An 18380-nucleotide genomic window follows, 5' to 3' on the forward strand; every position below is an offset into this window, starting at 1 on the left:
ATATTATTCTACAAAACAAATAAGGAAGTATATTGCAGCACATTGCTAGCTAGAAAACAAGAAAGAGTCAGAGTACATTCCAAAGGTAAAAACTGCATCTACTATTTACTAGAACGTACTCATAGCTAGGCATATTTCTACAAATGACATAACAGATTCACTTGGTCATTCATAAAAAATAAAACTCATTACAAGGATTAGTTTGCTAATCAATGAAAAAGATATGCCTGGGGTCAAATTACATCCTTCTGGATACAGTGTTTTAAAAACTATTTATTGCCGGGTTCGGTGGCTCAGCCTGTAATCCCGCGCCTTTGGGAGTTTGAGGTGCGTGGATTGCCTGAGCCCGCGGGTTCAAGACCCACCTGGGCAGTGAGACCTCATCTCTACAATAAATAAAAAAATCAGCCGGGCGTGGTAGCGCGTGCCTGTAATTCCGGCTACTTGGAAGGCTGAGGCGGAAGGATCGCTGGAGCCCAGCAGGTCGAGGCTGCGTGGCCAGGAGCGGCCACTGCATTCCAGTCTGGGTGACAGAGTGAGACTCCAACTCAAATTAATTAATTAATTAATTAATTAAAAACTATTTATTTTTTAAAGAATAAGCTAGGCTAGGCCGGGCATGATGCCACTGCACTCCAGTCTGGGCGACAGAGTGAGACTCCAACTCAAATAAATAAATAAATAAACAAAATAAAAACTATTTATTTTTTAAAGAATAAGCTAGGCTAGGCCGGGCATGATGGCTCATGCCTATACACCCAGCACTTTGAGAGGCAGGAGTGACAGGATTGCTTGAAACCAGGGGCTCAAGAACAGCCTGGGTAACGTGGCAAGACCTCATCTCTACAATAAATTAAAAAAATTAGTCAGCTGTGGTGGCGACCTGTAGTTCCAGCAACTTGGAAGGCTGAAGCAGTAGGATCGCCTGAGCCCAGCAGGTTGAGGCTGCAGTGGCCATGAGTGTGCCATTGCATTACAGCCTGGGTGACAGAGTAAGACTCTGACTCAAAAAAAAAAAGCTTGAGCCCAGCAGGTCAACCCTGGGGTGGCCATAAGCGTACCACTGCACTCCAACCTGGGTCACAGAGTAAGACTCTGACTCAAAAAAATAAAATAAAATAAAAAGTATAAGTTAGACTAGCCCTTTCACATTTTGGATTATATTAAATTCATATCAAATGTTTACCAAAAATATTAAATTACTTAGCTTTAATTGAAAAAACTTTCAACACTATTAGCCTTGGAAAATGAAATGTAAGTAGAAAATAAGATGAATGTCAGATGTTAAGTTCCAACAAAGCTGAGGAAAAAAAAATTCAAGTTAGTGCCTACAAATTCTGTCTAATTGCATGTGTGATCCAAAAGAACGGATAACTGTCATGCCTCTTGTCAGCACTAAACCACTAATAAAAAGAATACATTACATTTGGAAAATTGTGCAACTCACATAGTGATGTTCTACATTGCTCCCTTTCTCCTCTATATGAACATAACTTTTTATCTTTAATATGCAGTCATGGTTACCACATATTTGTTACTTTGAGGTTGGGAGAATGGTTTTACCTAGGAATACAAAACTAATCTGCCATAGAATATAACTATTCACTTGATTTATATACTCTAATTTAATTATTAAAATGAGTGCCATGAAAATATTTAGAAAGAAAAGATATTAACTCACCAATATAAACTATTTTCTTAGGAATATGATATTATAGCAAAAATGATAAGTCAATATTTTATAACATTTTATTCTAAAGAATTATCAATCAAGACCTCATACCTTGATTTGATGATAAAAGAGTTCCCTCCAGTAGTTGTTTCCCCTTTCAGTGTTTCTTCATGTGTCCAAAATTCATTCTTTATAGATCTCTTCTATTAAAAAAAAATTGTTTTGTAATTTTTTTGTGAGTATAATATGTAGCAACATTCTACAAAGTTCTATAATATCTTGCATTTGGTTTTACTGAACAAATATCTAATTGCTTAGATCAATTTTCAGGAAAAAAAATTTAATTAGGGAGACTATTTTACACAGCCTCTTAAGGTCTTTTTCACCATTTTATCTAGATTACTAATAAATCACCAATTCTAAGAAAAAATAAACTGCTAATCAAGAACAAAATTTATGTGCTTTTACGCCTCTGTTTTATTTTTTTCTTCCAAGTTATCTTTTACAAGACCAAGAAATAAAATAGCAAAAGAACACAAATACTGGAGAGGAAAAACTAAGTGATAAACTAAATATTTAAAATACCTAAATGACTAGAAGTCTATGTACTTAGGAAGTCTGAAATTGGATACAAGGAGAAGCAAAATCTAGAGTTTTTGTGTTTTACAGCTGTTTTTTGTCTTTTGTTTTTTTAAATTAACTGTACCTTGTGACAAATTTTTAAAAATTCACTGTCCTGTTTTTCTGAAATCAAAATGAAAATGTGTTTTATGATGTATATTTAAAGATAAAGATTTACCATAATATTATTGAACAAAAATTTTACTCATTGAAAATTTCATTCTTCAATATAATGCATTTTTCAAATAGCTTAGAGGAAGATGAAGAGGCACATATAAGCAGAAAAGCAAATAATTGATTATGGAAAAAATTAAAATGCATGGAACTAACCTTAGAATTTTCTAGTCTCTGCAAGAGAAAGGTCTCTCCATAAGGAAATATGGAAGATGAATTCTCCTCATTTGAATCTTTTGGGGAATTATAGGATGAGAATGAAAAGACATGAATAATGCAAAATATTGTTTAAATAAAAGGCAAAAAAAAGCATGCATTTAATTATTTTGTGGCAATATCACAACTTAAGCTTTGCTCTATGAGTCCAAAATTATGCTTATAATTCTTACCCAAAACCAATTCTCTCTATGGTCTTCTTCATATAATACTGTATTCCTCACTTCACAAACATAACGCACGACTCACTGTTCCTTAAATTGTTACCTGTCACATATTTGCCTGCTAACATTTAAGATGCACCTCAGTCCAACCAAGTATATTACCCACACTCAACGGAAATTGTCATGGTGCTATTTATACTGATAATTCCTAAATAAAGGCAGAAAATCAAGCTTAACTTATGATAATTTACAATAAACAATTATAAAATGTTCACTAATATAACAGCTAGATATCACTCAAACTTTCAGAATTAATGTAATATCATAGCTAATAGGCTCTAATATCATAGCTGATAACACACCTATAAATAAATTCCACCATCTTTGAATTACACTGACCTACACAAAAAGGATTCTCAATACTCGCATTTTTGCGATGGCAAATAAATTCTGAAAGGTTGAGTAGCTAAGTGCTTGACATCTTATTGTCAAAAAGAATGTTCCTGAACTTATATAAGCAGAATTGTCAAAAAGAAAGAAACACCTCTGTCAATGTTCAATTTACCAAAGCAACAATGTCAGCCCTCTCCTGTTACCATGGCAAAATCACTTTCCATATAGCTTTGTCCTGTAGTTCAGCTGCCAGAAGCCATTTTAGTTAAATGCCTTTAACTGTGGCTAATGATAAATGAAGTCTATATTTTTTTTAAAAAAACACTTTTTTTACATTAGCATGTATAAATTTTCAAGAATCTGAGTATATATTACTGGCTTTTATTCACTCACCTTTAAAAGTATCCGAAGTACTATGAACACTGGCAGGCAGTTATTTCCAACACCACAGGTGGGCTGCCTTCTTGATCACACTTTAACAAATTTAAGGCTACAAAATGAATGCAAGCTAATTTACAAAGACTTTAAACACATAGACTCACTTTGCCATGCTGCTGATTTTCCAGTTGAGATAGCAACATTTCTTCTATCACGGAAATAGCTTAAAGCAAAGGGAAAACATTTAGGAGTTACTATCTTGAGTAAAAGATTTATTAGAGAAACATATATTCTTCTGGGTAGACAAACCAATATTCAAAACTAAGTCTGATTTGAAATAAACAGAATGTCCAAATTCCACAGATGGATTTTTCTATATAGCCTTAAAGGAAGAAATTTCATTGGATTTTACAAGTGTTTTCTTCTCAAATCTATAATTTATAATAGCAAATAAACATACTCATCCAATGCTAATATACACATAATTCAAAAACTGCTGGCCATGCCCCTATGAGATATAATAAGATATAATATACTAAGTAGATTTCAGAATGTGTGTAGATTTTTTGTCATTAGCTTTATAATATTAAGTCAAAAATGTATTGGCTCCATGAACATAATATGGAAATATTCATAAGACTGTCTTTCAAAGATCTCACAGTTGAGAGAAAGCAATTATAGGTAATTATTTAAAATACAGCACAAAGTAAATGACAGAAGTAAAAACTGCAGAAACACAGGGTATTAAAGCCCTACTACTGTATACTGTTCTATTTTCCATCTAAAGGTAAGGATCAGGACATCCTTAACTTCTCATAGATACATATTCACCCAAGTAACTAGAATCAAAAAAATAGTCAAGGTAAGAGCAGAAATAAATAAATCAGATAAGACAAAATTTAAAAATTTTTAAAAAGCTGGTTCTTTGAAAAGATCAATAAAATTGATAAGCATCAATGAAGAAAAATAAAAGAGAGACAGAAGACAAAAATTATCAATATTAGATGTGAAAGAGAGGACATCACTCTAAATTCTAAGAACAATTAGAGGAACGATTACACATTATTAAGAAAAACTTTATGCCAATAATTTCAACAACTAAGATAAAATGAAACAACTATTTAAAAGACACAGATGACCAAATCTAACAAGATTAGATAAAAAATCTCAATAGCTCTATATCTATTAGAAAAATTGAATTTAGTAATTAATCATCTAACAAGAAAATACAAGCCCAGATACTTAACTGGTGAATTCCACCAAACATCTAAAGAAATAAAATCAATCCTATATAAACTTTTTTGGAAAATAGAAGAGAATTCATTCTAGAAGGCCAATATAACTGATAACAAAACATAACTGCAGTTAAATAAATCTCATGACATAGATGCAAAAGCATTAGCAAAATATTAAAGCCAGCAAATAAAATCAAAACTTTTTAAAAACAAATTGAATACAATAATATATAAAAAGGATAATACACATAAATTATTATATGCGAGGTTTACCAGGAAAGTAAAGTTGGTTTAACACTGGTAGAAAAAAAATGTAATACACCATACTAACAAAATAAAAGAGGGGGGAAAAAAACATGCTCATGACAATAGATCCTCAAAAAACTGACTAAACTCAACATCCAATCATGACCAAAGATGCTTAGCAAACTAAGAATAGAAGGAAAATTCCTTTATTTAGCAAAAAGTGTTTATGAAAAATACATTATAATTAATGATTAAAGACTGAGTGATTTTCCCTAAGACTGGGAGCAAGGCAAGGGCTCTGCTCTCACCACCTATGTACCCATTATTTTAGAGGTCCCAGTCTTGGCAATAAGACCAGTGAAAGAAAGAAAAGGCATAAGTTTGAAGAGGAAGATATCTTGTAAGGATAAAGTAAGTACAAAATACTAAAGAATCCACCCAAAACATTTGTTTTGTTTTGTTTTGTTTGAGTCAGAGTTTCACTCTGTCGCCTAGGCTAGAGTGCAGTGGCATGCTCACGGCCACCGCAGCCTTGACCTGCTGGGCTCAGGATATCCTTCTGCCTCAGCCTTAAAAGTAGCTGGAACTACAGGCATGCACCACCCTGCACAGCTAATTTTGTGATTTATTGTAGAGACAAGGTCTTGCCACATTGCTTAGGTTGTTCTCGAAGCCTCCGTCTCCCAAAGTGCTGTGATTACAGGCGTGAGTCACCATGCCCAGCTAACCTTCTTAAACAAATAATTAAGTCTAGCAAAGTTCCAGGACAAAGGGTAAATATAAATAATTCTAATAGTATTTCTATAAGCTAGCAATGAACAAACTGAAAAAAATAATTTGAAAATACAATGATTTTTACAATAGCATATAAGCAAGCACATAAAATACTAAGAGGTACATTTATCAAGTTATGAACAAGATCTGAAAACTATAAAAGATTACTGATAAATTGGCGAGACCTCATCTCTACAATAAATCAAAAAAAATTAGCTGGGCGTGGTAACGCATGCCTGTAGTTCCAGCAACTTGGAAGGCTGAGGTGGAAGGATCGCCGGAGCCCAGCAGGTCAAGGCTGCGGTGGCCGGGAGTGGCCACTGCACTCCAGTATGGGCGACAGAGTAAGACTCCAACTCAAAAAAAAAGATTACTGATAAAAAACAAAGAAGTCCTAAATAAATGGGTAGATATACCATGTTTATGGATTGAAAGACATAATATTAAGATGTCAATTATCCCTATATTGATACATAGATTCTACACAATCCCAAACAAGATTTCAGTGGACTTTCTTAAATAGGAAATTAACTGAATGACTCTAAAATTTACATACAAACACAAATGACCAAAAACAGTCAGTATCACTTTTAAAAAGAAGAACAAAATTGGAATACTTATATCATACAATTTCAACATTTAGTCTAAAACTACAGTAATAAAATCAGTGTGCCATTGGTAGAAGCACAGACACATAAATCAATGAAACAGAATAGAGTCTACATATAGTCCCATATATCTGTGGTCCATTGATTTATGAAAAAGACTCCAAAGCAATGCAGTGGGAAAAAAATAATTTCAACAAATGTTGCTGGAACTGAATATCTTAATGGAAATAGAAGTGAATGTGAACCCTTACCTCAAACAATACACAAAATTTAACTTAAAATAGAATTTAGACCCAAATGCTAAAATTCTAGAGATTCTGGAAAACATAGGAGAAAAATATTGTAATCTCTGAAGAGGCACAGATTTACTGAACAAAATAAAAAACCAAAACCCAATAAAATAAATGGATAAGTTGAATCTTTTCAAAATTTACAACTTATAATGACACAGACTCTGTCAAATAGCTTGCCCAAAACATAAAAAGAATTCCTACAACCCAATAATAAGAAATATATCTCAATTTTAAAATGAAAAAAATCTTCACAAAACATATGAATATGTGATACCACGACATACATATTAGAATGGTTAAAATTAACCTTGTCTATACTATGTGTTGGAGAATCTGTGAGACAATTAGAATATTTAAATACTACTGGAAGGAATATAAAAAAGGTACATGCACTTCAGGAAATTGCTTGGCATTTTCATATAAAAATAAACATTCACCAAACAACTTCAGCTATTCCAAAGCTAAAATGCCAAAACAAACAAACACAAAAATGAAAATAGATGTTCACAGAAAGACCTGAATACAAATCCTCACAGCAGCTTTATTCCGAATAATCAAAAGCTTTAAAAAATCCAAGTGGACATTAAGAAGTTAATGATAAACAACAGCGATATATAAATCCAAGAGAATACTACCCAGCATTTTAAAAACTACTAAAAGACATACCAAACAATAAACACAATAATATGAATAAATCTCAAAATCACCATGCTGAGCAAAAGATGTGCCAGACATAAAGAACTACAGCGATGCAATGCTTAATGACAGGTTTGCAATCTGGGAAGTGAGTCATTAGGCAATCTGTCATTTTCAAACATCATAGAGTATACTAACACAAACCTAGATGGTAAGCTACATGGTTGTCATTATAAACTTATGGGACAAATGTGATGAAAGTGATCTATTGTTGACTGAAGCATAGTCATGTGGCACATGACTGTATATCCTATATGAGCTTATATAGATATGTGAGGAGGGGTGGACTGTATGAAAAAAAAACTAGGAAAATCTACAGGGTAACAGAAATTCTCTTTTGATTGTGGTAAAAATTTTATACATATCTGTCACAACTCACCAAATTACACACTTTAAATGGTTACAATTTATTATACATACAAGGGGGACCCCAAAAAACCCAGAATAATCTTTTGGAGGGCAGACTCCTTGTAGTACAGGTTTCCTCCAATAGGTAAGTGTTCTAGGAACCCATGGGCATCAGTGTACCAGCTAGTGTTGTTGTGAGAGGCTATGCTTGGCTCAGTGAATTTTCTTTTTTAGATTCTTTCAACATGTTTGCCCATTTCATGATGGGAAATTTACAATTGAACCTGCCCACACTGTGTTGAGTATTCAGCGATTTTTGACCAAAAACAGCATGACCCCCATGCCCTACCTTTCCTATTTACCTGATCTTACCCCAAGCAACTTTTTTTTGTTTCCCTGGATGAAAAAAGTCCTCAAAGGAAAATGTTTTGCCATGTGGAAAAGGTGAAACAAAAAAATGGCAGAAATACTAAAAAATCAAAATTGGCTAGTTCAAAAACTATTTTGAGCAGTACAAAAAAGCATCTTGACATGTGTATTGCATCAAACATTAAAGGTGACTGAAGTTTAAACATATAAGAATAAGCATACGGTTTTTTAATAAATAAATTATGGGTTTTGGGGGTCCCCTCTCATATATATTATCTCAAAAGATTGTTTAAAAATGAATTCAACAAATCACTGTTTATAAGGTTGACATACAAACATCAATCTCGTTTCCAAATATCAGCAAAAAAAATTTAAAGTGGCATCATATACTACGAGAGCATCAAAAATTACCAAAACCTAAGATTAACTCTAACAAAAGATTTGACAGAACTCAACTAGAAAGTATTACAAAGAAAATTATAGAAAATCTAATTAAATGGAAGAATAATATGAAAGACTGAATATTGCAAAGACAATGGTACACTCTAAATTAATCCACTGAGTCAAGGCAATTTTAATCAGAAGAGTTATAAGAAAGGAGAGAGAGAAAAAAATAACAAATTGAGTCTAAAACAAAGGACCAAAAATAATCAAGAGATTTTTGAAGACCATAGTGAAAAGACATTCTACCAGCTATCAGAATTTATTATAAAGCTCTAATAATTAAGATACAATATTACTGGGAAAGGATAGATATTAGACTATTTAACAGAATTAAGAGTTCTTAAAGAGACCCAAATTGTCATTTAAGACAAGACTATCAATCTAAAACAATGGTCTTTTTAAAGACTAGATCATTGTATACCTATATGGAAGAAAATGAAACCCACTCTTACCTCAGACTATATATAGAAATCAATTCAAAGTAGATTATATATCCCAGTATAATAGGCCAAACAATAAAGCTAGAAGATAAAATACAATATTTTCATGTGTCTTAAGACACAAAAAGTAGCCGGGCTCGGTGGCTCAGCCTGTAATCCCACGCTTTGGGAGGCTGAGGTGAGTGGATCGCCTGCGCCCGCAGGTTCAAGAACTGCCTGGGCAACTTGGCGAGACCTCATCTCTACAATAAATAAAAAAAATTAGCCAGGTGTGGTAGTACGCGCCTGTAGTTCCAGCTACCTGAAAGGCTGAGGCAGAAAGATCGCCAGAGCCCAGCAGGTTGAGGCTGCGGTGACCAGGAGGGGCCACTACACTCCTGTCTGGGTGACAGAGTGAGACTCCAACTCAAAAAAAAAGACACAAAAAGTTTTAGCTCTAAAAGAAAGTACTGGAAAATATTATTAAATTAAAATTACTTTTATTCATTAAAAAGTCACCATTAAGAAACAACAGCAGGGCAACCCCTTCAGGTCCCCTCCCACAGTGAAAGTTTTTTGTCCTCTCAATAAATACTGCTTTCTAAAAAAACAAAAAAAAACAGCAATATGCAGAGGTAGAAGATATATTGGACAAAGGGCTAATACCTATCATGTACATATACCAATAACTCTTATGAAAGGCAGAAAATGCAACTTCAAATGATAACTAAAAAGAAACAAGAACGGGCAAAAGACTTGAAAAGGCACACATGTCTCTATATGCTAATTTTTAAAAAACTGTTAAGGATATGAAACAAGAGGACTGCACACACAATGCTGATGGCAACACTAAATTTGTATAACCACGTTACAAGAATTGTTTTGCATTAACTACCAAAGTGGAAGATATGCATATCCTACTCCTGGGCCTACACTCAACAGACATACAGGTAAATGTGCTGCAGGATAACCACTCAAATGTATGTCAACAGGCACATGAGTAAACAAGTTATGGAAAATTCATACCAAAAAAACATTATTCAAAAATATAAGGGGCAATCTGACATGCAGCAACACAAATACATCTCAAAAACATCGTGTTCAACAAAGATGCCAGATACAAAAGATTACCTGCTGTGTGGTTCCATTTACATGAAATTCTAGAAAAGGCAAAACTAACTCATAGTGAAATCAAAAGTTACCTGATGAAAGGAGTAGGGAATTTACCACAAATGGTCACAGGGAATTTGGGGAAAAGTGGGGGAGGGTGACAAGATACGTTGATTGTGGTAGTGATAACACTGGTATGTATATTTGTCAAAACTTATCAACCAATATACTCAAAATAAGTTTAATTTATTATATGTAAATTACATGAGTAAAGTTGATTTACACGTGCATACATATATATTATTATACATATGTATATACATAAATATACATGAAAAATATTGAACAAGGTTGAAAATATGAAATATCTAACAAAGGTAAGAACAGATTTCATGGTATATTCACACAATGACATGGTATACAGCAGTGAAAAACAACAAAATATAACCATAAGCACCAACACGGATGATTCTCAAAGGTAAACAAGATGTGCTGGACTACAAAAAATAATGCATGATTGCATTTTTTTAAATCGCACAAAACAGGCAAAGCTATAGTGTTTGAGACATACCTAAAAGGCAAAATTTTTTCTTCAAGCAACAAAATGATTACCACTTAAAGTCAGGATAGAAGTTGTCTTTGGCAGGGAGAGACACAGAATTTTACTAAAGGATTCAAAAATAATGCACCCTTCATTTGTTCCTTATCTCCGGATTCTTCATAGTTTTATAAAGCTGTAACTATTCCCTTATATGTGTATATTACTGATTGGAAACCCTGAGTGAAGCAGTACTCAAATCTTCTACATCTTGAGTAATTAGCACTAATAATGAATATTGCTAATTCTTACTAAGCATTTACAATATGCAAGACAGGTCTCAGAATTTTCACACACTCATGTATACAATATATTCATGCCCTGCATAACAACATTTTGGTCAATGATGGACCACATATACAATGGTGATCCCACAAGATTACAATAGACCTAAAAAATTCCTATTGCCTGGTAACATCTCAGCTGTCTCAGTGTCACAGCACAACACATTACTCACAAGTTTTGTTGTGATGCTAGTATAAGTAAACCTACTGCACTGCCAGTCATCTAAAAGTATAGTTCATGGTAAAAAGCAGGAGGGAGGGGGGAATAAGGAATACAAAACCACCCACTGGGTGCAATGCTCACTTCTGGTGTGGGGGTGGAAGACTCATCAGAAGTCCAAACCTTGCTTTCATGCAATACACTTATGTAACAAATCCTCACATGTACTCCATGATTCAAAAATTAAAAAGTGCAGTACATATAAATATGTACATAATACTTGAAAATGATAACAAATGGCTATGTTACTAGATCATATGCTTACTACGCTGTACTTCTTATTTTATTTTAGAGTGTGCGCCTTCCTCTTACTAAAAAAAAATAATAAAGTTAACTGTAAAATAGCCTCAGGCAAGTCCTTCAGGAGGTATTCCAGAAGAAGGCATTGTCATCATAGGAGATGACAGCTCCATGTGTGTTACTGCTTCTGAAGACCTTCCAGCGGGACAAGATATAAACATAGAACAGGGGTACATTTCAAAAGTAAAAAGTAAATTATTTTTAAAATCGTAAAAATAGGAAAAAGCTTATAGGATGAGACTATAAAGAGAAAATATTTTTGTACGGTTTTATAGAATGTGTCATTACAAAAGAGTTAAAAAGTCAAAAAATTACAGTTTATAAAGTTGGAAAGTTTTATGTAGCTTGTATACAGGATTATAAAGTTTACAACAGTGTCTACAAATGTCATTCCTTCACCTTCACTCACCAGTCACTCGCTGACTCGCTCACAGTAACTTTCAGTCCTGCAAGCTCCATTCATGTTAAGTGCCCTATACGAGTGCACCCTTTTTTATCTTTTATGCCATATCTTTACTATACCTTCTCTCTGTTTGGATATGTTTGGATACACAAATACTTACCATTGTGTTACAAATGCCTACAGGATTCAGTACAGTAATATGCTACACAGGTTTGCAGCCTCAGAGCAATATGCTATATCAAATAATCTGGCCTATACCACTAGGGCTTGTGTAATGTCACAGAACGATACCACTAAAACACATAGTATAAACATAAAACATACTGTCACAAACAAGCAATAAGATTATACCTGTATCTTTTAAAGAGGAAAACTGGCACACAAAATAGTTAAGTCACTTGCCCTAGCTCATGTGGCTCATAAGTCACTAATTTGGATTCAACACCAGGCAGTCTATCACCCTAACTTGCCGTCTAAACCACAATGCCTCATTAAAAAATAAATAAATAAAATATTTGCAAGTGATAAAAACCCATCATCCTCTTTTGTGATTATACTTTTATGATCTTGGTCAAGTTACCTAATAGCTCTGAACCTGGTTTCCACATTCATTAAGGAGGGGGAAAAACAGGGACTGCTGCCTAGGTATATTGTGATGATTAATGAAACAATGCCTTCAAAGAACATAATAAGGCAGTGCCTTGTACAACATAAACATTCGACACGAATGAGCAAGTGTAAACCTAATGTGTGCATTTGCTCCTTAAAGTTCTCAAGATAAACACTCTTCATTTGTAATAATGAAAAAGTATCAACAGCCTAGGAGGAGAATGAATTTTTCTGCTAATAAAATATTGTAAGTGGCTACTGCATAAAATACCTCCATCAATGTGGACAAATCACAAAAATAATACTAAGTGAAACACCAAGTTGTAAAACAATATCATTTTCATACATCGAAACCATCTAAAACAATGCTATTGCATCTGGGCACAAAAAAAGGAGGCAGAAAAATTAGCTGAATGTATTATTTCTCAACTAACTAAAGTCTGGGTCCACTACGGCAAGATATTAATATTTTTAAAATCTAGATGGTGTCATGATAACCATTATCATTTTACATACTTTGCTGCATGTTTGAAATTTTCCCAATTATAACTAATTTTGTCTTAACATTTTTGTAGTGGCTTTCAAACTATTTGTTAAAGATGACACTACAATCACTGAGCAGGAAGACAGAGTTACTAGCTTAACTCCAAACCCTAAGATACCTCCTTCTTCCCCATAAATTCCCTAAGAAGTGTAACTTCATCTTAATCTTTGCATACCACCACATCTTCCTCCCCATTAAACAATCTAATACTTGTTGAGAAAATGTAATTTTTGATAGGCTCAGAAATAGTCCCATATGAAAATGAGTTTAGAAAATAAAGTTATATGTATAGGGACAGAGTTTGATTTACAGATTTTCAGAAAAGGGGAAATGTTATCATACTGTTTGCTTGTAATAAATTAAAACAATGTTCAAATAAAAATAAGGCTTTAAAACCCAAACAATAATCAAATCTTAAAAAAAAACAAAATAACAAAAAAGTCAATGATTATGAGTCACATTAACTTGGAAAATGTTGGCTAATATTTTCTCCATATTAGTTGTATTACTTTAAAAATCCTAAATCAATTTTTTTCTGAAAATAGAAGAAATCTACATATGTTCGATTCTGATGAGCTGACCTACTATAAACAACCGTTGCTGTGGAACGTGTTTGAAAGACCTTTGAAAATACCTAAGTCCTATTACTTAGAGAATTAACACATTTCTGTAAAAGCAAAGAAAAACTATTGTTATAGATAAAATTATCTGAACCCCCAAAACTCATATGTTGAAGCCCTAACCCAAAATGAGACTGTATTTGGAAATAGAGTCTTTGGAAAATAATCAAGGTTAAATAAGGTCAGAGGGGTGGGACACTACTCTCACTCTTATGAGAGAAATGGGTCTCTCTTTCTCTCCTGAGCCTAGGCTCCAAAAAAAGGCAATAAGAGCAGACACCAGGAAGGCGGCCATGAAGCCAGTAGAGAACCCTCACCAGAATCAAACTATGCTAACAACTTAATTTCAGACTTCTAACCTCTAGAACTGTGAGAAAATAAATTTCTTTTGGTTAAGTCACCTAGTTTACGATATTTTGTTATGGTAGCCAGAGAGGTAAAGACATCTATCAGCAGGATTAGAATTAAAATACTCTGGTTAAAGAACTTGAATAAGAAAGAAGGGAAAGTAATGAATAACTCTAACTATTAAGGTGAGTGTTCAGCATAACTGTAGATGTTATTTTTCAACATAGTTTTTATCACTAAAATTGCCAAGAAAAGCAGTAGCATAAATGTAGTATCAAAGATCCCCCTTTGTGAACTACACTGACCTATTTACTCAGGCAAGGCAGCCACATAAAAATATAATCATCATCATCATCGACTAGGTTCGGTGGTTCAACCTGTAATCCTAGCACTTTGGGAGGCTGAGGCAAGTGGATTGCCTGAGACTGCGGGTTCGAGACCAGCCTGGGTAACTTGGTGAGACTTTGTCTCCACACACACACACAAAAACATTAGCCATGTGTGGCAGCATGCACCTGTAGTTCCAGCTACTTGGAAGGCTGAGGCAGAAGGATAGCCAGAGTTCAGCAGGTCAACACTGGGATGGCCATGAGCCCTCCAGCCTGAGCGATGAAGTGAGACTCCAACTCAAATAATAATAATAATAATAATATAATCAAGTACACACCACACATGGCTCATCATTTCACAGAATGTATGTTTTTAAAAAATGCAGTTCTCATAATTGACAACAGGCTACAGGCCATTATAGAATGGAATTTAAAAGAAAAAGAAACACAATCATTAAGCAGATTAAAACTGCATAATATCCAACTAAAGCACACAAATCTGAATTCAGAAAGCATGAGAGTAGGTTAACTACAGCATCGATTCATAATGTGAAATTTACAAGGTGCAGATAATTCTGTCTGTGAAGTTTCCAAAAATATCCTCAGGATAAGAATTAATGACATTACAGAAGAATTGCAACTCATAAGCCTATAACATTATCAAGACATTTTTAAATCTACTAGCAAAAGTTACAGTTTACTTTTTTCAAACAAGGTCAAATTTTTTAATTTACAAAAATAAAGTATATATACAATGACTTTTTCACTTGTAAATAGTACCAAGTATATAGATACTCTTACCCTCTATTGATAAATTTATTAACAATTTAAATTTTGATTTAATTATTTAGATGTTCAAGTCAAAAGTTAGCAAATATTGAAACTAATAGCTTATTTTTTCACAGTTTATTTAGAAAGCATTTCAAAAAAATCAAAATTTTAGGACTGATTAGCATTTTTCCGCGATAACATGAAATGTAAAATTTTCCTTGAACATGAAAAAGATGTGATGACTTTCTTATTCAGTGCAGCAAACAATTGCTTATCACTTTCTGTACACTTTTTGCTCATATATATTTTCAACATTATAATCTAAAAAACTATGCTATCCATTTCTGAATGTCTATGTACACAACTTTTTAAAAAGTACAATGAATGCTGGAGACTTCAGGTTTAGAAAAGCCCCCAAGCTTTTTCAAGCTTTTGAAAAGCCCCAAACAGCCCATACAATCTATCAGTTTTGCCACAGATGTATTCCTACAACAATACAGCTTTGCATACATCCCCTTTCCATTACTTCTGTTTCAACATATTCCCGTCCCCCAGAACATTCATAGGTGCTACACCTAAAGGAGGAGTTTTGTAACGTATGCCAAAGATAACGTAATTATAGGAAATATTTTTTGATTTTTATTTTATTTTATTTTATTTTATTTTATTTTATTTTATTTTTTGAGTTGGAGTCTCACTCTGTCGCCCAGACTGGAGTGCAGTGGCCGCTCCCGGCCACCGCAGCCTCGACCTGCTGGGCTCCGGCGATCCTTCCGCCTCAGCCTTCCAAGTAGCTGGAACTACAGGCGTGCACTACGACACCCGGCTAATTTTTTGATTTACTGTAGAGATGAGGTCTCACCAAGTTGCCCAGGCGGGTCTCGAACCCGCGGGCTCAGGCAATCCACTCACCTCAGCCTCCCAAAGGCGCGGGATTACAGGCTGAGCCACCAAGCCCGGCTTAATTTTTATTTCAAAGATGTGTGGTACAATTCAGGGTCTGGTATACAAATGGTCATTGTACAGGTGAAGTTTGGGCCTCACTTTGATCCCCAGGTCACCTGATTTGAGATGTTGCAGGAAATCACTAAACTGCAGAAGAGAAAGGTACCCCCCTCTTCAGTACCCTCTGCCTCAAGCATCAAGAGGACTCTTCCAGAGCAGGATTCCAGGGTAGGCCTATGAATGACAAGATGTCAGCTGGATGTGCTTTCTGCTTGGTGAGCTAAAAGGGACTGGAGAGACCTCCAGGAGCAGGTGATAAGGAAGGAACTGATGCTTCAAGCCTAGTCCTGGTCTGGCTCTCAAGAGATAAGAATTTGAAAGATAACCTGAGGTTACTGTGCAGGCCTTCAGGAGAAAAGGAACCAGCAGGAATTCTGGGAAGAACTCAAGGCAAAAATAAAGACAACCAATTTGACTGGAGTGAGGACGAAAGCAAGACGGTCACAGGTCCAGGGAGAGAAAAATAAAGAGCTCAGCATCAAGAAAACACTTTGAGCATCTCATTCCTTCAAACAGTTGTATCAAAGTTTAATTAGTAATTACATTAAAAGCATTCACAAAGATATTTTATTTGGTACATCAAGGATTGAAATAAATATCATTTGTAGATGTTTTTATTTGAGTTAAGAGAAACTCAAATTACATGCCCCACAGTTTTATTTTGAAAGTCATATTATAACACTTTAAAAGCAGGCAGTTACTATTTCCAATAAAAGGAAAAGTAGGCAGTGGAGTGTAAAATATTTTCATTTATTTGCTCATTTTATTGATCTGAGCACCAAAAAAGCTTAGTTTTCATTTACTACCGTAATCAAAGAAAAGAAAAATTAGGAGGGGTAATTGGGACTAAAAATCATATTGAAAATAGTGCTATGGTATACCTATTACTATTTACTACAAATTTTAATGTTGTTCCAGTTCCCATTTTCAAAAATTTAAAGTCACAAATTGGATTACAAGGCTTTGATATAATACAAAGTTTATATTTACAACTGAAAGGCACTTAATTCAAGTGTTGGAAAACAGGAAGTACAAAAAGATCACTCTGACCTTCTTTTTTTTTTTTTTTTTTTTGAGTTGTCTCACTCTGTCGCCCAGACTGGAATGCAGTGGCCGCTCCCGGCCACCGCAGCCTAGACCTGCTGGGCTCCTGCCATCTTTCCGCCTCAGCCTTCCAAGTAGCTGAAATCACAGGCATGCGCTACCACGCCCGGCTGATTTTTTGATTTATTGTAGAGATGAGGTCTTGCTGCCCAGGCGGGTCTCGAACCCGCGGGCTCAGGCAATCCACTCACCTCAGCCTCCCAAAAGCACAGGATTACAGGCTGAGCCACCGAGCCCAGCTCCATTTATGTTTTTAAAGTTCTTAGGGTATTAAAAAATTCAGGAATATTAAAAGGTTTCCAAAAATGTGACTTTTTTTTTTGAGTTGCAGTCTATGTCGCCCAGGCTGGAGTGCAGTGGCACACTCACGGTCACTGCAGCCTTGATCTGATGGGCTCAGGTAGTCCTTCTACCTCAACATCCCAAGTAGTTGAGACTATAGGCACATACAACCATGCCTGGCTAATGTTTTTTGATTTTTTGTAGAGACGAGGTCTTGCTATGTTGTCTGGGCTGCTTTGGAACCCCTAGGCTCGGGCAATCCTCTCACCTCACCTTCTCAAAGTGCTGGGATTACAGGCATGAGCCACTGTGCCTGGTGAAAAATGTAACACATTTTTTATATTTACTCTTAGTATTTTAAATCTTTCAACTTAAAAAAAATACTACTGTATGAATAACCTCATTTAGATGTAAATTGAGAAAACATGCTTCATACCCTTGCTGAAAACATCTCCCAACTATCTCTGCAAGTTCTGTGAATTAGGGAAAACTAATTAATACTCTTCGCTCATTGCTGGTTACCTATCTGGCTACCTCAAGAGTGGTTACCCAGTTCTGTATTTACAGCACAATGTCTAGCATCTAATAAACATTCAATAGGCCGGGATCGGTGGCTCAGCCTGTAATCCCATGCTTTGGGATGCCAAGGTGAGTGAATTGCCTGAGCCTGAGGGTTCGATACCCGCCTGGGCAACTTGGCGAGACCTCATCTCTACAATAAGTAAAAAAAATTAGCCGGGTGTGGTAGCGCACGCCTGTAGTTCCAGCTACTTGGAAGGCTGAGGCGGAAGGATGGCCGGAGC

At 34.9% G+C, this 18380-nt stretch overlaps 1 protein-coding gene across 1 annotated transcript in view; it reads right to left on the bottom strand.

Moving 5' to 3' along the window:
• The window catches only part of ARAP2 (ArfGAP with RhoGAP domain, ankyrin repeat and PH domain 2), a gene marked incomplete at its 3' end in the record, with an annotated part of 112456 nt that overhangs the window by 90897 nt on the left and 3179 nt on the right, over nt 1–18380 (bottom strand). The window contains exons 2-4 of the mRNA XM_008056542.2: nt 3783–3841; nt 2624–2700; nt 1784–1875 (exon numbers count right to left, since the gene is read on the bottom strand). Of these exons, the coding sequence (XP_008054733.1) occupies nt 1784–1875; nt 2624–2700; nt 3783–3841 (228 nt within the window). The remainder of the gene's footprint in view (nt 1–1783; nt 1876–2623; nt 2701–3782; nt 3842–18380) is intronic.

The sequence above is a fragment of the Carlito syrichta genome, unplaced genomic scaffold (genome assembly GCF_000164805.1).
Source record: "Carlito syrichta isolate Samal-C Ts95f unplaced genomic scaffold, Tarsius_syrichta-2.0.1 Scaffold302394, whole genome shotgun sequence".
Lineage (NCBI taxonomy): Eukaryota > Metazoa > Chordata > Mammalia > Primates > Tarsiidae > Carlito > Carlito syrichta.